General features: G+C 36.6%; 1 protein-coding gene and 1 long non-coding RNA gene across 3 annotated transcripts in view; one reads left to right on the forward strand and one right to left on the reverse strand.

Annotated features, from left to right (window-relative positions):
• The window catches only part of LOC141549569 (uncharacterized), a 104,588-nt gene extending 99,727 nt beyond the window's left edge, over positions 1-4,861 (reverse strand). For both annotated transcript variants that reach the window (XR_012484381.1, XR_012484382.1), the window contains exon 1: positions 4,533-4,861. This is a non-coding gene — a long non-coding RNA (uncharacterized LOC141549569). The remainder of the gene's footprint in view (positions 1-4,532) is intronic.
• TPPP (tubulin polymerization promoting protein) overlaps positions 1-21,042 on the forward strand; it is a 124,608-nt gene extending 103,566 nt beyond the window's left edge. Inside the window, exons 3-4 of the mRNA XM_074279200.1 lie at positions 11,566-11,719; positions 19,239-21,042. Coding sequence (XP_074135301.1) covers positions 11,566-11,719; positions 19,239-19,433 — 349 coding nt within the window. The 3' untranslated portion in view covers positions 19,434-21,042. The remainder of the gene's footprint in view (positions 1-11,565; positions 11,720-19,238) is intronic.
• The last annotated feature ends 1,187 nt before the right edge of the window (positions 21,043-22,229 follow it).

Below are 22,229 nucleotides of genomic sequence, written 5' to 3' on the forward strand. Positions count from 1 at the left end.
CAAACCATTCTCCAATTGATAAATGGTCAAAGGATATGAACAGACAATTCTCAGAGGAAGAAATTGAAACTATATCCACTCACATGAAAGAGTGTTCCAAATCACTACTGATCAGAGAAATGCAAATTAAGACCACTCTGAGATACCACTACACACCTGTCAGATTGGCTAAAATGACAGGAACAAATAATGACAAATGTTGGAGGGGATGTGGGGAAATTGGGACACTAATACATTGCTGGTGGAGTTGTGAAAGAATCCAGCCATTCTGGAGAGCAATCTGGAATTATGCCCAAAAAGTTATCAAACTGTGCATACCCTTTGACCCAGCAGCGCTACTACTGGGATTATATCCCAAAGAAATACTAAAGAGCGGAAAGAGACATATATGTGCCAAAATGTTTGTGGCAGCTCTTTTTGTTGTAGCTAGAAACTGGAAGATGAATGGATGTCCATCAGTTGGAGAATGGTTGGGTAAATTGTGGTATATGAAAGTTATGGAATATTATTGCTCAGTAAGAAATGACCAGCAGGAGGAATACAGAGAGGGTTGGAGAGACTTAAATCAACTGATGCTGAGTGAAATGAGCAGAACCAGAAGATCACTGTATACTTCAACAACGATACTGTATGAGGATGTATTCTGATGGAAGTGGAAATCTTCAACATAAAGAAGATCCAACTCACTTCCAGTTGATCAATGATGGACAGAGGTAGATACACCCAGAGAAGAAACACTGGGAGGGGAATGTAAATTTTTAGCACTAATATCTGTCTGCCCAGGTTGCATATACCTTCGGATTCTAATGTTTATTGTGCAACAAGAAAATGATATTCACACACATGTATTGTACTTAGACTATATTGTAACACATGTAAAATGTATGGTATTGCCTGTCGTCGGGGGGAGGGAATAAGGGAGGGGGGGTAATTTGGAAAAATGAATACAAGGGATAATATTATAAAATATATATATATATATAATAAAAAAAATTAAAAAAAAAAAAAAAAAAAAAGAAAAAAAAAAAAAAGACTAAAGCTTCAGTCGTTGAGTATTCCTAATCCATTATCCTTCCTGTTGTACCCAACTCTATTCACAGCTATAATATAAGTTATCCACTCTTATCCTGTCCCTAGTGAAAAATAAAGAATATTTGGTACATGTCATTAAGGACTCACATAAAAATAATCCCATTGCCTATCTTCCCCTTTCCTTTATATTTGGGAGTGGGGTGGATGAGAATATATGTTATAAAGCACACCAATGAAAAGTTCTATATTTGCTTATGTTTTATAATTTGATGTGTCTTAAACATAAATGGCTCTCCTTATTCTAGACTCATCCCATCTCAAGTCCTTATTTGCTAGATTTTCCTAAAAGATACTAATGTAATAGTATCTTTGCACTCTATGTAAGTGCAAAGAGGGCTTGATTTGGAATCAGAATTCAGTTCAAATATGATAATTATGATTTCGATTTTTGGCCAAGTCTCTTGTCTCCCTCAACCTCAGATTCCAGCAGTTCTGCCGTCAGAAGGATCTGAGTTCAAACGTGGCTTCAAAAACATACTAGTTGTGTGACTCTGGGCAAGTCACTTAACTCTGATTCTCTACAGGAAAAAAAAGTCACATTAAGGGGATTCAAACCCAAGCTTCCAACTCCAAATTCAGGGTCCTTTCCATTGCAACGTGCTCCATCCTTGGAATATACATACATATATATATATATATATATATATATATATATATATATATATATATATATGTATATATAAAAGGAGAATTGTAATACTTGTGCCATTTACCTCACAGGGTTATTATGATAGAGTGTTCTGTTAACTTGCTAACCTTAAAGAGTTAAATTAAGTGTTGTTTTATTATTATACTTGGCACAACCTGATTGGGAGCATAAACTTCCTGCCTTTAAATAACTTTAACTCTAGATAGGCTGTGTTTCAAATGATCTGGGACAAGATCATGAACGCATGCAATGATTAGAGACTGTAAGATTAAAGACTATAAGTAAATGCTTAATCAAGTGGTGTTTTCAGGTCTTTAGAAAGAAAGAAATAATCTTTGAAGGAAAGATAGTACCTGATTGAGGGAAAGAACAATATAAGCATTCTTTCAACCAGAGGCCCTTTCAGACCCACTATTGAGATATCCTTGCTTGATCTCTTGAATCCCCTAGATCAGACTCAGGGTTCAATCTATATAATCACTTAGTATTCTTTTAAGATACCTTACACACCCCAGGGCGAACAACCACAGATTTTAATGATCATTATAATAATAGCTAGCATTTACGTAGTACCTTAAGTCACATATACTATCCTAATAATGATTCAGGGAGGTAAGGATTCATTATCACCATTTTACAGGGGAGAAAACTGGCAGAGATTGGATGACCTACTCAGGGTCACAGTGACAAAGTGTCTGAGGTAGAATTTGAGCTGTGATCTTTGTCTTCAGATTGAGCACTCTTCTAAATTTGTAAAAAGCCAATAGAGTACCTATGTAAATAGTGACATAGGAAAAGATAGCTAAGAATCATTAGACATGATAGAGCTCTCTCCTGGTGACTAACAGACTCAAATTTAGGTAGGATTTATTGCCTGCTTCCTGGCTGCACCCAAGCTACCATACAAAAGTCTCTTCAGTCAGAAGGGGCCCTATAAAGTCTCAACTATTACTTCATTCTCATTACATTTCTTTCATAGTTGTTTCTTGTCCGGTTTCTCTTGCACAAAATGGGTAGAAGGTGGGTGCTAAACTGACCCAGTTTACCAGCCCCTTGGGATTGGGTATTGTCTGTTAAGACCTCTTGGGGCAACTACCATGTGAGCAGGTCCCCTGAGGACCAAGAAGGTCCAGTTCTGATCTGACCTAAATCTATAAATTTCTGGATAAACTAAAGTGACCTTGGGAATATAGTCTATGATACCTCAGCTCTGGCTTAGTTTATGAAAACTTTAGCTTTTCTTTCTTTAGGGTATTTAGGTTCCTTATAAGGAATTGAAATTTTCTCCTTTTTCTAGGTCTTTTTAGAGTGAGTCTGGGCTATTTGATTGTCAAAGCCTGGAAATGAGAAATGGGAGTGTCTGGAGCAAGTGGATGGGAATCAGGAATATTCTCTATGATCAGCATCTGTTTGCTGTAGAACTGTGACCTTCAGAATTTGAAACACATATGTTGGGATTTTACTTTGCTTCCCAGTTATATCCTACCTAAAATTGCCATAAGTGGAGGTGTATGCAGATGTGAATGTGCATACATGTTTGGAGATATTTGCTAGTAATGATGTTGGATAACTTAACAAAAACCAACAAAACATTTTTCAGAGAGTTAAGGATTTCCTATTCTTTCTCTGTAAGAAGCTCTTGACTTCAACAAATATTCTCTGCATTGCCTAATTTGTCATTTTCACACAGCTTTGAAAGCAGTATATTTACTAATAAATGCTTTTCTGAACAGTGCTTTAGATTGTCCTTTCTTATGAGTTTATTGCAAAATTAAGTTTTTGGAAGGGCTATATGACTTCTGATAGCTGTTCTTTGCTTTAAATTTTTTTCTATAGATGCTTTATAGCTGGTTTTCACAGTTCTGGGAAAGGCTGGAATAAGGGAGATAATGTTGAACTCAATTTCTCCCCCACAAAAAAAAAAACCCATAAGGAGAGGAGGTGGCAAGAAATGAACCATGAGCCGACAGAAATTCGTCCAGATAGCAGATGGTTATATCAACAACTAGCAAAGGCCAAAGGAGTTATTTTCTATGACTAAGTTCTAGTTCTGCATCAACAACTTTAGAAATCATAAAAGCATCAATTATGAAACTTATAGAGTTCTAAGCTTCTTAAGAAATGAAAGGGAATGGGCCTCGCAATAGTGTTCCAAGACAGCATCAGGTACAAGGAATCAAGAAATTAGGACCAGAGTAGGATCCCAGGAACTAGGAGGTTATGGCATAATAAAATGGCACTCTTTTCTTCATATTACCTTGGGAAATGGTTAGCATATGTCAGAAACAGTTGTTTCCATAGAAATTTGATATAAAAGTAAAGTCAAAACTATACTGACTATGCCTGTGTTTCCCTTTTTAAAACCATGGCTGATGTTTGGAATATTCTATAATTCATAGGGACTACTAAAAAGCACAGGAATACAGGACTGGGAATCAGAAAACATTGTGTTCTCTATCCCATATTGGTCAGTTGAGTGTCTTTGGGCCCCTCAGGTCACTTCTCTGGGACTTAGTTTCCACATTTGTAAAATGAGAACGTTAACCCAAAAAGTTGTTTCCTCCTCTTGACCCAAAAAAATACTTGGAGTAAATGGGGTTCAGGATATATCCCCTACTAGTGGATCACTGACTTTCTTCTCCAATATCTTTTTTTTGTTCCAAGGTTTTAGCAAAAAACATTAGAATCATTTTTAAAGCTGGTTCTTAGAATAACTATTTACAAATCATGGTGAAATATTGTCTTTACCATTATAACAGATGTGGCTAAAAAAACATTCTTTTCTCCATACCTTAAGACACCAACCATAATTTCTTTAATGTATATATTCTTGCAGAATCTTCTCTTTGTGGACCTGGTAGGATTGGTTTTGACTTGGCGCTGATGAACTTCAGTTATTAAAAGTTCAATTAAGTTTCCATGTGGTTTCTAGCTCCAGCTTATTCCTGCCAGCTTACAATTTTCCTGTCCTTGCAGTCACCCATCATCTGCACCTGAATAAACAGCTGTCACTGAAGAGAGAGCACTGTGGGTCGGGTTAGAGTTTTTTGAATTTTTTTTTCTTCTTTGGTCAAAGTGCTTCTATAAGTTGGCACAGCAAACTGCAGTTTAGACTACAAACACCAGCTAACAGAGTAGTAAGTTGCCCAGCAACAAAGGCTCTAAATATTCCCTTTGAAATTTAGGTTGGTTACAGTAAGCTTCTCTGTAGCCAAAAGAGCGTTGGTTCACATTTTCAGTTTTTTTACACATTCACAAAAATAAATTCACTCATAAATGTTAAGAGTCATCAAAGAGCTCTATGACCCTGGCCACATTAACTTCTGGAGTTCTCAATTCCTTCTAATTCTGACATTGCAAGTTTTGAAAATGGATTGTCCCAGCCTAAAAGGTATTTTTCTAGGACAAACTGCAAATACTTCTGTTCCAAGTTGGGTTTTTAAAATCTGAGATTATGCCTTAACACAGTAAAGACAAGAAAAATATGTAATATTTGAAATAAAGATTAACATTTACTTTTAATTTTAAAAACAAATATAATTTTAAAAATAAATTATTTGGTCATTATTGTACCTATTCTGAAGATTTATGGTAAAATTCTGCAATTAGGAATTAATCAAAATCTGAAGTTACAGTGGTTACACATATAATTGGATTGTGCTTTGTTTTCTGATATCACCCAAATCTGCTGTGTCTGTGTGTATACATATATGTATTTTGAACTAGTAGTGATATCAGGCACCTTATAAATCTTTATGAAACTTTTAAAAATCTGGGAATTGTATCTTTATTTGTACAAAAAACAAGGATGTGTGTGTATGTGTATGTGTGTGTGTGTGTTGTGTGTGTGTATGTGTTTGTGTGGTGAGAGAAGGTGGGGGGACGGGGAGAAAGGGAAGAAAGGAGGGAGGAAGTTTCCTTTCTAAAACCCAGGACAAAAAGATGTCCCTACTTCTTTGAGCTTCATTCTGATCATAAAGGGAAAAGGCAGAACATAGGAAACCCAGTAAAACAGAAATAATTTTGAATCAAGAGACAGCACTTTGGGTTTCCCATTTCACAATTATAAAAAGCAATATATAAGCACAAATTAATGTGTAGTCAATGGGCAACTTTGAGAGCAAATGAATTTTGTACAGGACATCCTAGGAATTGACCAAAACTATCACCTCTGTCCTTCCACAAATTTAGACTATGGAATTTCCTATCCCACTTCCCTAGTCACTATCTCACACTAGACTTTAGCTGTTGCAATGCTATGAACCTCTCTTTATCCCTATTTCCAAGTAAGAAGAGGTACAAGAGGGCCTTATTTTGCCCTAAGTCCAGAGCCAGGACTATTATAATTAAGATTATTTATCACTTTTGATTTTCTGGGCCAATGGCCCCTTAAATATGGATGATTAGGAATTAATAATAGTACAGAGTATCTAAGTTGTGGGGAAATGAATCACAAAGCATAGATTGGAGCCAACATAAAGTAATCCAAGAAGACTTTCTGGGAGAGGTGGGTTTTTAGGAAAGACAAGAACATAATATGGCAGACATAAGAGGGTATTCTGAAGGAAAGAAAGACATGTGCAAAGGCAGAGAAGCTTAGATCTCATCTGATAGGTAACAGGGGAGCCATTGTGGGCATTTGAGGAGTGAGGGTGATGTAATGGAAATGGTGTTCCAGGGCTTGCCTTGGGTGGAGCTGGGGAAATAGAGCACTGACTTCTGACCTCATTTGGTTTTTTGTGCCCACTATTTTTCTGTTTGACTGCCCTGAGCTATCATTTCATTTTTGTGCCTATGACTATCATCCCTTAAAGTCTTAGGTCATAGACACAGAATAAAGGAATTGATTTTATTTAGATCTTTCACATTCTAATCAGGAAATGTTTTTAAACAGGATATGAAACCAGGTACACAGTTGCTAGGAGGGTGTTGTGTTTACCATTTGGGAGGAGGTACAAAGGAAATCAGCCTTTACAACACTCCAGGGCTTCTGAAAACTGGCCCTGCCAAAGTCACATACAGGTCATGTCTACACAGAACAATTACCCACTTTTCCAGTTTAACTGTCACCTTTGATCAAATTAACAAGAAACTTGGCAGATTTCTAAGCCTTTTGGAGCCCACAAACCCTACTTTGCCCAGTTTACAAAGGATTATATAAAGAAAATGGGAAGGAGGGAAGAAAAGATAAGATACTCTTTTTTAAAATTTGTTCTCATTTTTTCCAATTACATGTAAATATGGTTTTCAGTATTCACATTTATAAGATTTTGATGTCTAGATGTTTTCCCTTCTCTTTCCTCAAGACGGCAAGCAATCTGATATAAATTGTATATATACAATCGTGTTAAACATCTTCAGATAAGATATTCTTAATATTTTGGGGCACCATCATAGAAGGTCTCTGTGACTTGCCTAAATCAACACTATACCCAACTATGTGATACCTGTCCTATTATTTATATTTTCAAACATAGCTAAGCTATAGATTTTCAAAGCCATCCTTAATTTTATCATAAACATGAATCATTAGTATCAATGAACTAATTTTTAAACAAATAAGTAAAATAAAAGCTTCTTGAGGATAGGGACTACTACAATTTTGTCTTAACATCCCACTTCCTAGCATGGTGCCCAACACATAAAAGGTACTTAATAGGTGTTGGGTGATGAATAAATTGAAGGTGTATTGACAGACTACTTAATAACCTGTGCCCCTGAGTTCAAAAGCTACTGCTTCTAGACTGGATTTCCTGATCATTCAACAAGAAATTATTCAGGATTTTTTTTTGTGTAAGTGCTACCTTGATAGAAACTAAATATATGTGGTTTAATGTAGAAGGTAAGGGGAAAAAAAGAGATGTAATTCCAGCAGCTGCCTGAATAACAGAAAGAAGATGGCTGAAACAAGAACAAGAACATGAAACATGAACAAGAAAAATGTAATGTTTGGGATGTTTAGGATGCAGACAAGGAGAAAGCTTGGAAGGGAATGTGGAATAATTAGACATAAAAGAACCAGATAATTTTTGTGACAAAGTTATGGAGGATCCAGTAGCCCAGAGCATATTGGTGGGAAACTTGAAAGTAGAGATAGAAACTCCTTTAAATACAACCCTGAGAAGCAAATAGAGAGGGAATCTGGAATCTGGAGAGAAATTGGCTTTCAGAGTCCACAGCAAACAATTAGGTACAAGAGTGATAGGAGACACGGATGGATCCGTGTCTGTATGGAATTTGGGAACATCATTTTGATGGCTGATGGAGTGGATAGTGAGGAGATACTTGTGGAAAAGAGATCAACTAGTAGGCTTCTGAAATAGCCTAGATGTGAGATGATGAGAGACTGCATGAGGGTGGTGGTGGCTGTGTGAGAGAGAGGGAAGGGAGGAAATCAGCATTAATGTGGCATCCACTGTACACCAGGAATTTACAGATACCTCCTTTGTGGCAGTAAAGAAGAGCTAGGACATGAACTTAATCTTTAAGCCCCTTAGTTTTCCTAAAATGTGTGGTTTTACTGTCATACCATGCTGCTTCTCCCAATTTAACTTATCAACGACAATAGAAGGCATAAGAATAAAGTCTAGAAATATATTCAGAGTATGAGGGCACAACACTGTGTAACATATACAGGCCTTGTATTCATATGGGCTTTTGTTTGAATTCTCACACTGAAACATGTCATCCCAGTTTTTCTGTCTGGTCTTTGGACCAATACTATAGAGTCATAATAACAGGGTTCAAAACTGCCAGGTTTCAGAAAAGTATTTAAATTAGCATGGCCATATCCAAGAAAAATACCCATATTTTAATTTTTTATTAAAAAGAGAAAGAAAAATAGCATGCAAAAATGGCTGTTGACAAAACCGTGAAGCAATAGCATTTGTCTCTACTGCCCTCCAACCTTCCCTTTCCCTGCCCACCTCTCAGGTCCTATCTCCTCACTCTCTTAGCCTGTGTCCCCGGGGACTTTACTGTGCCACTCTACTTATCATTGTTCTTTGCCAGGAAGTGCCCGATTCTTACAGAAACATAAATTTAAAAGGTTGGGAGAGACCTTAGAAAATATCAAGTCCAAACCTCTCATTTGACAAATGAAGAAACAGAATCTCTGAAACAGATTAAAAAGTGAAGAAAAGATTGACCCAAAATAGCACAACTAACAAGAGGAAAAGCCTAGAGAAAGATGGTAATCTTTTGCCTCTGGAATCAGATTTCATTGATTTTCAATGCATGCATGCATCTGCATTGGTCCATTCTGTCAACACTGTCCTTCCATTGATATTCCCTTGCTGTTTAAAAGACAATTAAATTAATCCATACTAAACTATTTTTGGGGAAGCTAGGTGACACAATGGACAAAGTGCCAGATCTGGAGTTAGAAAGATTAGTTTTCCTAAGTTCAAATCCAGCCTCAGACACTTCTTAGATCTGTGACCCTGGAGAAGTCATTTTATCTAGTTTCCTTCAGTTTCCATATTTATAAAATAAGATGAAGGAGGAAATGGCAAACCACTCCAGAACATTTGCTAAGAAAACTCCAAATGGGATCACAGAGTCAGACACAGAGTTAAACTGAAATAACTGAACAGCAAAAACTGAAGTATTATCATAGTAATAACTCACATTTATGACCAATAAAGTTTAATGTGTGAACCTTTCCAGACATTTTACAGTATAAAATGCTTAACACAAAGCAATGACTCTCTAATGGTAGAATTCCAGACTATAAGTTAGGTGTTCTTAATTTTTTATATGTGGCACCGACCCCTTTGGGGATCTAGCGAGCCTTAGCTAGGCCTTCTCAGACAAATGTTTTTAAATTCATAAGATAATATGCACAGAATTACAAAAGAAACCAATTGTGTTTTTTTTTAAACTTCATGGATTTCAGGACAAGAAGGGGATCTTTTTAGGGCAGGCAGAATAAACTTTCCCAGAACTTTGGGAAGCTCCAGCTCCCTTTACATCTGAAACTATCAGCACTGTATGTAATCACAGAAGGCAATGAAAATTATTGGAATCAGTATTCTCAGCATCTTTGGGAAGAAATGGGCATGTTTTATCTCTTTTGGGTAGAAGTAGGATAGACAGCTAAGTAGCACAGTAGATAAAATGCTGAGCCTAGAATCAGGAAAACTCATCTTCCATAAATTCAAATCCAACCTCAAACATTTACTAGCTGGGTGATTCTGGACAAGTCACTTAACCTTGTTTGCCTCATCTGTAAAATGAGCTGGAGAAGGAAATGGCAAATTTTTTTGACAAGCATCTTTGTCAAGAAAACCCCAAATGGGATAAATGATCAGAGAGCTGAAACAAGTGAATAATAGCAACAGAGATGAGGACATAAATACTTTTAAGCAAATGAAGGGCCGCTATATAGAACAGATATTATATTTATTTTGCTTGGCCCCAGAGAATAAAACCAGGAACAATGGGTAAAAACTGTAGAGAAGTAGATTTAGATTAGATTTTTTAAAAATTAATTAACAATTAGCTGTATAAAAATAAATAGGTTATCATCATTGAAAAGAAAATGGGAGACTATTGTAGAGGGATGCTCTTTCAAGGATGGTTGAAAGGTCTCTTACAATTCTGAGATTTTAGGATTTGTGTGTGGCTCACAGATTTAGTCTCATTTCTTTATAATCATCCCCTTATGCAATAAAAAAGGAACAAACATGCCATTTCCCTTAAAAAAAATCTCTATTTCTAATTTGTCAATAAGCCACCTAGCAAAACATAATTTCTCTGTCATTAATGAGATTTCACCGTACTTGGAGGGTACTGCTTGTGGATGTGGGGATCTTGCTGTCTCTTTCTGTCCCAATGGATCATCTTTTCTCACAGGCCAGCTGTTTTCTGTGCCTACCACAATTTCCCCATCGTTTCATTTGTCAACAATGTTCTCCGCAGTTTCAATGAGAAAATGGTTTGACAAACACTCCTCCCTGGCTTAAGTGTTCTCTAATAAGATTCTTCTATGGATCAAAAAAGCTTGATGCATTGTGAGGAATGTCTTAACCCATGTTTTGTGGGGTTGGAACAACTCTATGCTCAATTAGAATACATTGAGCTCAATTCTCTTCTGAGTGACTCAAGATTAATAATGGGAGAAATGTGTATCTCATTTATTTATTTATTTTTTACAAAAATTTTATGCATGGGTAATTTTTCAGCATTGACAATTGAAAAACCTTTTGTTCCAAGTTTTCCCCTCCTTCTCCCCACCCCTTTCCCCAGATGGCAGGTTGACCAATACATGTTAAATATGTTAAAGAATAAGTTAAATACAATATGTGTATACATGTCCAAACAGTTATTTTGCTGTATAAAAAGAATTGGACTTTGAAATAGTGTACAATTAGCTTGTGAAGGAAGTCAAAAATGCAGGCAGACAAAAATAGAGGGATTAGGAATTCTATGTAGTGGTTCATAGTCAACTCCCAGAGTTTTTTTGTTGGGTATAACAGTTCATTATTGCTCTATTGGAACTGATTTGGTTCATCTCATTGTTGAAGAGGGCCACATCCATCAGAATTGATCATCATATAGTATTGTTGTTGAAGTACACAATGGTCCTGCTCATTTCACTCAGCATCAGTTCATGTAAGTCTCTCCAGGCCTTTCTGAAATCATCCTGCTGGTCAGAGAAATGTGTATCTCTAAGGCTTATTCGTCAGAGTGATGATACTACACAGTAAGCTGGATTTTTATGTTCTCAGGATTGCCCAACATGTCCAAATCTTTGATTGATTAGCCTTCCAAACCCTAACCTATACATCCCTCTAAATTGTTTTCTTCTTTTTCTGTTGCAGAGGAAAGTCCTGCAGAACAATTACTTTTGAACAATTTAAAGAAGCTCTGGAAGAACTCTCAAAGAAACGATTTAAAGACAAAAGCAATGAGGAAGCCATTCAGGAGATACACAAACTCATCGAAGGAAAAGCTCCGATAATATCGGGAGTGACGGTATAGAAGCACAATTTGGGGCTGGCTTTAAGGCTTTACCTGGGGGGGTGAAAGAGTGACTCCTTGAAGCTGTCCTTGGAATGTGGGGTAGAGAGAAATAGTCAGGAGAAAAGGATTTGCTCTCATGTATCCATGTCACAATTCTGAAAGGGTTAAAGTGGGAGAAGAAAAGGAGGAATCTAGGAAGGAAGGAAAAAGGGAGTAATAAACTTGGAGGGAAGGTATACTAAAGACTGATGAGAAGCAGTCACTCACTTGGTCACTAGCTACTTCCCCTTCTGATTATCCCAAAAGGATACTAAGACACTAAGGAATCTTAATCAAAACCTACTTTATCTCATACTTGAACTATTTCAATAGCCTGCTAGTAGGTCTGCTTAAATATATCAGAATAACATTTAATCTCAGATCTGCTCATGACTATGTAACCTTAGCTAAGCAAATCACTTCCCTTCCCTGACGTTCAGTTCTTTTTCATCTTGAAATGAAAAAGTTGGGCTAGATCAAGGCTGTATGGCCCGTAGTATGGCAATCCTCTGACTTAAAATGTTTTATTTTATTATTATTATGACTTTTTTGGCAAGGCAATGGAGTTAAGTGACTTGTCCAGGATCACACAGTTAATAAGTGTAAGTGTCTGAGATCTTATTTGAACTCAGGTGCTTCTGACTTCAAGGCCAGTGCTCTACCCACTGCACCAGATAGCTGCTCCTATTTTTTTTTTTTTGATGGTGGTAGCATGGTGCATTGGATACAGTAGATAGGGTGCCAGGACTGAAGTGAGGAAGACTCCTTTTTGTGAGTTAAAATCTGGCCTCAGATACTTCCCAGCTGTACGATCCTGGGCAAGCTGTTTAACCCTATTTGCCTCAGTTTCCTCATCTTTAAAATGAGCTAGAAAAGGAAATATCTTTGTTTAAAAAATAGGGTAATGAAGAGTCAATCATGACTGAATAACAACAATAAGCAGGCTATAATAGAGCAGAGGTATCAGAGACGGCTGACATCATAGAAACCCCTATTAAAATGTAATTGGGAAATATTTTTCCTCAATAGTATTTTCTTTTCCAAATATTTGCATAGTTTTCAACATTCCCCTGCAAAACCTTATATTCCAATTTTTTTCTCTCTTTTTCTTCTCCTCCCTTTCCCAGACAGCAATTCAATATAGGTCAAACGTGCAGTTTTTCTAAACATTTCCATATTCATCATGCTGCACAAGAAAAATAAGATGATTAGGGGGAAATAAACATGAGAAGGAAAAACAAACAAGCAAACAAACAACAGCAAAAGGTGAAAATACTATGATTTGATCCACATTCAATCTCCATAGTTCTCTCTCTAGATGTGGATGGTTCTTTCCATCATAAGTCTATTGGAATTGCCTTGAATCACCTCATTGTTGAGAATAACCAAATTCATCACACTTGATCATCATATAATCTTGTGTATAATGTTCTCTTGGTTCTGTTCATTTCATCTAGCATTAGTTCATATGAGTCTTTCCAAGCTTTATACAACAGTAATATGGAAATATTTTTTTTAAATAGAAGTACAATAGAACAAAGATAACATTGATATGTGGTTTTATTTATACTTTTTATGTTTCATTAAATATTTCCTAATTATATTTTAAATAAATTTTAACATTTTTTAAAATTTAAGTTCCAAATTCTCTTCCTCCCTCCCACCACCCCCATACCATCCTATAAGAAGTTAAGCAATACTTTACTGATTATTCATGTGAAATCATGCAAAATCTAATTCCATATTACCCATGTTGCAAAACACACACACACACACACACACACACACACTCAAGAAAAGTAAAGAAAAATTTTAAAGTATGCTTCAGTCTGCATCGGTTTTCTTTTGGCAATAGCATTTATCATCACAGATCCATTGAAATTATCTTGGATCCAAGTAGCTAAGTCTCTCAATATGTAGTTTTCTAAGTCAATATGCAACCTATAGGAATCCTTATGGATGGTTTGGTGGCCCCCATTTTTGTTCAAGCTTGACATCCCTGCAGTAGAGTATCCTAGCTTTTAAATCAGAGATCCTGACTCTACTACTTACTCCTTTAGGCAAGTCATTTAATTTCTTCCATCCTCAGTTTCCTCATTTGTAAATTGAGTTGTACTCATTTACTTCTTAATCTCACAAAATCTAGTCTGTGATTGAAAACAGCATTTTGATTAGACTTTAAACACAGTGAGTATCCATAGTAGTTTTTTTAAGGGAGAGGAGGAAATAAATACTGTCTATTCACAGAAGTTTGAATAATGAATTGTCTTTGTTTTGTTTTCAGTGCATTGAATATCAATTTGCTTGTGGAGAGTTTCAGTCTTTCTGCTACATAATAATCTGAAGAGGGAGGAAAAGTCCTTTTACATTCCCCTTTCTAATATCTCCCTTTTTATTAGTCACTGTAATGGAAAACCTATCTTTCATTATCTCAAGATTTTGTCCTTTTAAAAAATTTCCTTAGTTAACTCCCTAATTCTTTCAGTCATTTTTATCTCTGTGGATATGAATCTATCAGATCATTTTCTGGGAGCAGGATTGGTAAAATAAGTAATTAAGAAAGTCATGAGGGCAATGGGCATTTGAGATTAACAGAGAAACAAACAGAAGAAGAATGGATGGTGATAAAGACAAATCTAGACTTGAAATCTAGACATGGCAATTTTGCACTTCCCTTCAGGATCAGAGGACAGAGAGAGGATTAATAATTCAAACATTGAGCAAGGGGAACCAACCCAAGAGTTAGCACTAGGAGCTGATGTAATAAATGGCATAAGCTACTAAGTCTAACCTTCCTTTTACAGATAAAGAACCCAAGGCACAGAGAGATTAGATGACTTGCACAGAAATATACAGTTTATAAATGCTTGAAGTAGAATATGAAATTAAGTTTTTGTGAGCCCAAATTCTGCTATACCATTAATTCTTAAAATGTGGTCCAGGCACCTTTGAGGGCTCTGAAGACCTTTTAAGGGGATCTACAAAGTTAAAACTATTTGTACAAAATATTTAAGACATTTAAATTTCTAATATGGTAAATATTGATAGATATGATGCATATAAATAAGTGGTTTTTGAGAGGTCCTCAATAATTTTGAAGAATACAAAGGAGTCCTGAGTTCTAAAAGTTTGAGGACCACTACACTACAGTATATCAGCATTTAATGACACCACTGCCAGAGAATCTAACAAAAGATCAGTCCAAAAAAGGTTAAGTGCCTGGGTATTTTGGAGTAACCCTCCTATTTCATTTCCTAGCATCTGTGAATCCTGAAAAAGGTGAAATAAAGTGTTTGTCTCAATGTTAGAAGATTCACTTTAGTCTTAATTGACCAGATTACCAACAGAGTAGTAAATTCTAATTTCATCGTTGAGTTCACCATGTCCTGGTTACTTTACCCTGTTTAGATCGTCACCGACAATTCAATGAGTAACATTCAGAAGCTGAGGGAACAACAGAATTGTCCATTTTATGAGCTAGAGAGTTTTCTGTTACTGGAAGTATTTAAGCATCAGTTGAATAGGTAGTACACACATTGCAGATAAAGAAGTTGAGGCTGGAAGGCTAATTGAATTTGCCCAAGGTCACATAGGACATCAGGATCTGGATAAGAACCCAGATTTCCTTCCTCCTACTCCAGTATTTTTTTCCTCTGCACTATAAAATATCTTCCAAAAAATAGGACACTCTCAGATTAGGAAAGACCTGGTTAGTGTCCACAACCAAAATCATTCAAAGCTCCATGTGGTTTATTTTGCTATATAGCCATACACTGTGGCCAAATGGAACCCAGCCCAGGGTGAATTTGGAATAAAGCATTTAAAATTAATGTAGAAGTGTGCTTATGGTTGCTACAAATTTCTGAGAATGAAATTTTTTGAAGTAAGCTGCATAAGATATACATGACAAGAAATCAAATTAATGGATTTTCTAGGAAGCACTTTTTTTCTATTCAATGGATTTATTAGTAAATGGTCTTTATAGGCCATTTTCGCTTAGCATTACATTTACTAACCATCTCTGGCTATGTTTTTTTCTAAAACTTATTTCTATGCCATAAACATATGTGTGTGTGTGTGTGTGTACACACATGCACATACCATATATAAATATGTATAAACACATATATACCATATGTTTGTCATATTTACATATATATATAGAAGCTATTCATTCATTTTTTTAAAACAAATTTTTGTTTAAAAATTCTTTTCTTTTTAAATCTTGAGTTCCAGATTCTCTCTTTCCTTTCTTTTCCCCTCCCACTCCATCCTCTATCCACTAGGAGGGAAAGCAATATATCAATTATACATGTGAAATTATGCAAAATATACCTCTATATTAGCCATATTTAAAAAAAACAAGGAAAATAAAGTGATAAATGTATATTTCCATTTGCACTCAGGATTCCTCAGTTCTCTCTCTAGAGATAGATTATTTTTTTCACAAGTCTTTTGGAATTGTCTTGATCAGAGCAGCCAAGTTTTTCAGTTGATCATCATTATAACATTTCTATTACTGGGCTCAGTGATTTCCCGATTCTAACTTCACTTTGCATCAATCCATCTTTGTCTTGTCATGTTTTTCTGAAACCGTTCAATTTGTTTATGGAACATTTGTTGGGTACCAATTATGTACCCAACTTTTCCCTGAGTTTGCCTTTTGCCTTTCTTTTCTCATCACTCCTCACTCTAGAACTTAAGGTCTAGCACTTTACAAATTTTAAAAGTGCCATATAAATGTCAGTTGTTGTTGTTGTTGATGATGATGATAAGCCCAGGCAGGACAATAAATATTAATCCTTGCACTAGTTTTCAAGAAAGAAAAGCTATACCTAAAGTGACTTGTGAAATCAATGACTTAAAGAATGATTTTTTCCCCTGAGGCAATTGGGGTTAAGTGACTTGCCCAGGGTCACACAGCCAGGAAGTGTATCTGAGATCATATTTGAACTCAGGTCCTCCTGAGTTCAGGACTGATGCTCTTACCACTGCACTACTTAGCTGCCCCTAAAAGAATGATTCTGCAGTGAATTTAGCAAGCACTTATTAAACACCTACTATATGCCTGGCACTATGCTAGATATTGGGGAGACAAACAATAAATATTAAATATCATCAAGGAACCTGTACTCTATTTGGGGATGGAGGGGAAGGGTTTTAATTATACTTTAGATCCAGTTCCCTTCTCATTTTATTTTTATAGGGCATTGAGTATTAAGTGATTTATTTGGGATGGGACTGAAACATCAAAGGGAGGAATATGGATGTTTTAAAGTAGTGATGAGGAGTACAAGGTTTTTGTATAATTATTCATATAGAGTCAGCTAATTCAAATATCACTTGTCAGAAAGGATTTTATAAGTCCAGGATTTCTATTGTTGCTTGTTTGTTTTGAGCAGTATTCACCAGGATATTCTTTTTTTTTCTTTTCTTCTGAGGCAATTAGGATTAAGTGACTTGCCCAGGGTCACACAGTTAGGAAGTGTTAAGTTTCTGAGAACAGATTTGAACTCAGATCCTCTTGACTTTAGGACTGGTGTTCTATCCACTGCACCATCTAGCTGCCCTGACTTAAATTATTCTTAAAGACAAAATATTGATGTAATTCCTAAAAATCTAAATAAAGATAATATATAATAGTAGGTACATGAGAGACAGACCTGATGGAGCACATAATTGTTGTTGTTATTTGGTCTTTTGAATTGTGTTTGACTCTTTGTGACCCTGTTTGGAGTTTTCTTATCAAAGAAACTAGAATGTTTTGCCATTTCCTTCTCAGCTCATTTTACAGATGAGGAAACTGAGGCAAATAGGGTGAAGTGACTTGCTCAGAATCTCACAGCTAGTAGGTGTCTAAGGCCAGATTTTAACTCAGGAAGATGAGTTTTCCTGACTCCAGATGCAACACTCTACATACACCAACTCCAGATGCAACACTCTACATACACCAACACTCTATCCCCTACACCATCCAAACCTTGCAAATTCTGCACTTTGGGGAAGTACAAGTTCTGAGCTTCTATTGAGATTCCACAGAATTGCTATCATTCAGTTTCTAAAATCTATGACTTCAGGTTTGGGTTGGGTCCAGAGCTGAGGTTGTTCTTGGCCTTTGTCTCTACTTCTAACAGCAGAATATATAATCAATAAATTTATGCCATTGTTCCTAATACCACTCACTATTCCTTTCACATGTTTTAAAATGCTCATTGCTTAGGTTCCAAACTTATTAAGAGATATGGATTGTCTAATGCAATCTATTGAAATCTTGTCTACTCTTTCCCTACTGCCCTGGAAGGCCCTTGAGGTAAATCTTTAATGAAAAGAGGGATTTGAACAGACAGAAATAAGTGGGGCATGGAGACTGACTGTAAATCAACACATGTTATGTTCATTTTTTTTTCCTTTTTCTTCTGTTTTTTTTTTTTTTTCCTCTCATGGGTTTCCCCCTTTTGTTCTGATTTTTCTCTGCCAACATGATTCATAAAGAAACGTGTATAAAAAAAGATGAATGTAGGTATATAACCAGAAAAAATAATGCAATAATTTAAAAAGAAAAGAGGGGAGATATACATCCCAAGCAATAAGACCATATGAGAATAAATATCTCCTCCACCCATTTCTATTTAATTTCCTCTTTTCATTAAAGATTTAGCGGTAATGTCTTCCCCTCTTCTAAGGAGTTTTTCTAGAACCCACAAGTTAAAGCGATATCCCTCTCCTCAAAGTTATCTTATGTTCTTTCTTGGATCTCTTTTATGAAGATCATATTCTTCTTTACCTACATAGCAGTTAAGTTCCTACAATGGATAGAGTCAGGAAACCCTGAATCTGGCCTCAGACCCTTGCTAACTGTGTGAACCTAAACAAGGCATTTAACCTTTGTCTGTCTCAGTTTCCTCTCCTGTAAAATGGGGCAAATAGAATCTATCTCATAGGATTGTTTGTAAAGATTAAATGAGATAACATAAGGGCTTTTAAAACCTTAAAATTACATGTATACACACACACACACACACACACACACATATATATATGCACTAGCTATTAGTGCTTTTATTGTTTATTACTATTGTTATTGTGTACTTTGACCTTCCAACAGATTTTTGACTTCTAGAACAAAGATTCTTAATCTTATTTTTTATTTTTTAAATTTTATGCATCCCTTTGACTAGTCAATCTAATGAAGGTTATGGATCTCTTCTCAGAATACTATTTTAAATGCAATAAATAAAATACATAGAATTAGGGGGAAAAAAACGATAATATTGGAATAGTCATCAAAATATATATATTTTTTTAATTTCATGGACCCTAGATTAAGAATCCCTGTTCTGGAGAGTAAGACCTGGATTGTATGTATCTCTTTAGCCCTACTGACTAGCATATTCCTATATGCATAATTAAATTGAATGGGTTGAGATGAAATGTTTATTTTTATCTCATTTTTCCCCTCTTTCTCTTCCACCTTCCTATATCCCTACTACAGAAAGCCATCTCCTCTCCAACTGTGTCACGACTTACAGATACATCCAAATTCACCGGCTCCCACAAGGAGAGGTTCGATCCCTCTGGCAAGGGGAAGGGCAAGGCAGGAAGAGTGGACTTGGTGGATGAGTCAGGCTACGTGCCCGGATATAAGCACGCGGGCACTTACGACCATAAAGTCCAAGGAGGGAAGTAGGAGTCCCTGCGGAGCACAAGCGAGCGTTGTCTGGACGGCGATGGCACACTGTTCAGGTTGGCATGAATGCGAAGCTGATGATGTTGGAAATCGTTTTCAGGAACTGGAACTTATTCTACCACCTGCTGGGGTCCTCACAGCACAGGGCAACACTTCTTTACATTCCTCATGTTTAATGTGGGCAAAAGCAAAGGGGAAAAATGAGTCTCTGAGCTTTAGGCAAGAAACCAAATGGAAAGGCCTTTTTTTTTCTTTCTGATCCACACCGTATCAGTAGCACGAAGAGGCCAAAAACATTCCCAAATGTTCAGTGTTGCATCAGGGGTGAGAGAGGGTCTCCCCTTTGCCCCTCACTTGGAGTGTTCTCCTGGCCTGCTTCACATTTGGCAGGACGCCTTTCAGAAGAAACATCTCCTTGAGTGGGCTGGGGTCCAGCCATACCTGATTCCTTTCTACTGAGTCCACTCTGCCCTCGGAGAAAATGCTGAGCATTAAACTGGGAAGTCAATGGCTGTTTTTCCAAAGAGACTTCCAGAGATCCATATTATTACCTATTTGTAAGCAGAGGAAGTTTCTTCCTGGAAAGCCAGAGAGAATGTAGCTCCTGAATGATTAGTAGTGAGCAGGGAAGTAATAGGGCACATCTCCATATCTTCTACCCCTTATGTGAACTGTACCCACTTTAATCCAAAACACCAACTTGTAAAAGGATAAAAACAGCCAGACTGGGGGTGGAGGGATGGGGGAAAGGGAGCATTTGGAGGCAATTAGAGTTAATCTACTAACTAGAACTATAAAGGTAACTAAATTGAGCCTTAGGTGGAAAAAACCAAGATTGAAGGATGGCCACCATTTGTTTCTAGGCTTACACTGCCACATAGTGGGTGACAAGGGCATTTGGGAGTCTCATGTACATTGTTTAACTATGCTAAGGCTAAACCTAACACTGCTGAGAGGTTTTGCCCACAATTTGGCAGACACTGCCATGCTGTGTATTTGGGGGCTTTAGGGGGGAGGGAGGGAGGATAGGGGTCTAGTACATGTGAGCACAACTCTACACATCTACATGATGTTTGCTTATGTGCTAGCTCTGGGGAATGAAGTTTGAAATCTCAAATAACAAAGTCAACCAAGTAGGAAGAAAGTTTTCTGAGGTAGGACAACGAGAACTCCCCAGTTTACAAAAAGCTAATCATCCCCTCCCCTCTCCTCCCTCTCTAGAACCACAGGAAAAATTGATTTTGAAAAATAATTTGAAGTGAAAGTCTTCTAATATTTGTGAAACACATGAGCAATTTATGAAAAGCATTGATTCTCTGTATGCATCATAGTGTGCTCATTTCATATTACTTAATATTGAAAAAGAGTGCTTTTATGTTTTATATCCTGGAAACAGAAGTCCAGAACAAACCCATTATTTGTCACTGCTTTTCCCCTTTAAAACTAAAACCAACACGTTAAGTTCCAAAACATGGAATGAAAATGATTTTTTTTTTAGCCTGGGTATTTGCAGTTGACCATTTAAAGCTTTGCTTTTCCTTTTGTGAAATGGAGTTCATGCATTAACTTTAATAATATGTAACTTTGGCTATTAAAGTTTAATCAACTTTACAGTCTCTCTCTGTTTGTCCCTTTTCCCATTTTGGATTCAGTACATCTGTACTGAAGGCATCTTTCAGAGTATAATCAGGATGGGATTATGTGTGCTGGCTTTGCATACAAAGTCATTAATACCCTCCGGTATTGAAAGTATCTAGCCAAAATCAATCTCTTCCCCACTTTTAAAAAATTATTGAAAAGTCTTATTGCGCTCTTGCTCTGATTCTCTCCCTTCCTGTATCTTCCTCCCTCTCTCCCCCCACATCTTTATCTCTGTGTCTCTTTCTCTCCCTCTGAATCTGTCTCTGACTCATCCTCCCACTCTGCCTCTCTCATTTTTACACTCATACTCTCATTCTCTGTCTCTGTCTCTGACTCATTCTCCCCCTCTGCCTCTCTCTCTGTTTTCACACTCTCATTATGTCTTTGTCTCTCTGTCTCTCTCTCTCCCCCCTCCCCCCAACAATTTAGTCTTGACTGATTTTTCCCTTGGAAGCTTTCTTTATAAACTTGGCCTCTCTTGAACTCTTCCAATCCCTAACAGGACATGAAACCAAAACAACAAAAATAAACAAAGGAAAGAAGTCTTTATTAGGCCCCAGATTTTTTGTTTGGATTTTATTTTGTGTTTGCGAGAAAAGAGAAACATAACCACAAGTCCATTTTTCAGCATGCCCTGAGTGCTGTCTTGTGTTCGGATTTCCCAACCCTTTACTATCACTATTATCTATTCAGATTTCTTGAAATTACCAAGATATTTTTGTGAAGGTATGACAGTCTTAACATCTTTGTTATTTCTTTGTAATTTTATATTAAACAGGGTCCCTGCCTCATTCACAAACCATAAAAAGTGTCTACAAACATTTCCACCTACATCCATACTCAATATTTGTACCTGAGGTAACATTTTTCTTAGTATTACTACATTTGCCAATTTGTTAAAAATGCATGTTTGTTTAGGTCTCAGGAATCTAATCTTTGTATTCAATACCGTCTTAGTCATATATTTATGCCTTTATATAAGATGTGACTGAGGTTTTGCTATGAGCTGAGCATTATGTGGAGATTTAGATAACTTGGGGCTAGGCCTCCCAAGAGTGAATTTATTCATTTGCTAGTCAAGCATAAGGGCAGGGAAAGCTTTGGAATGTTTCTTCCCCACCCACCTAAAGCTTGAAAGTCTGAAACAAAAACTCC

Source organism: Sminthopsis crassicaudata, chromosome 1 (genome assembly GCF_048593235.1).
Source record: "Sminthopsis crassicaudata isolate SCR6 chromosome 1, ASM4859323v1, whole genome shotgun sequence".
In the NCBI taxonomy this organism is placed as follows: Eukaryota; Metazoa; Chordata; class Mammalia; order Dasyuromorphia; family Dasyuridae; genus Sminthopsis; species Sminthopsis crassicaudata.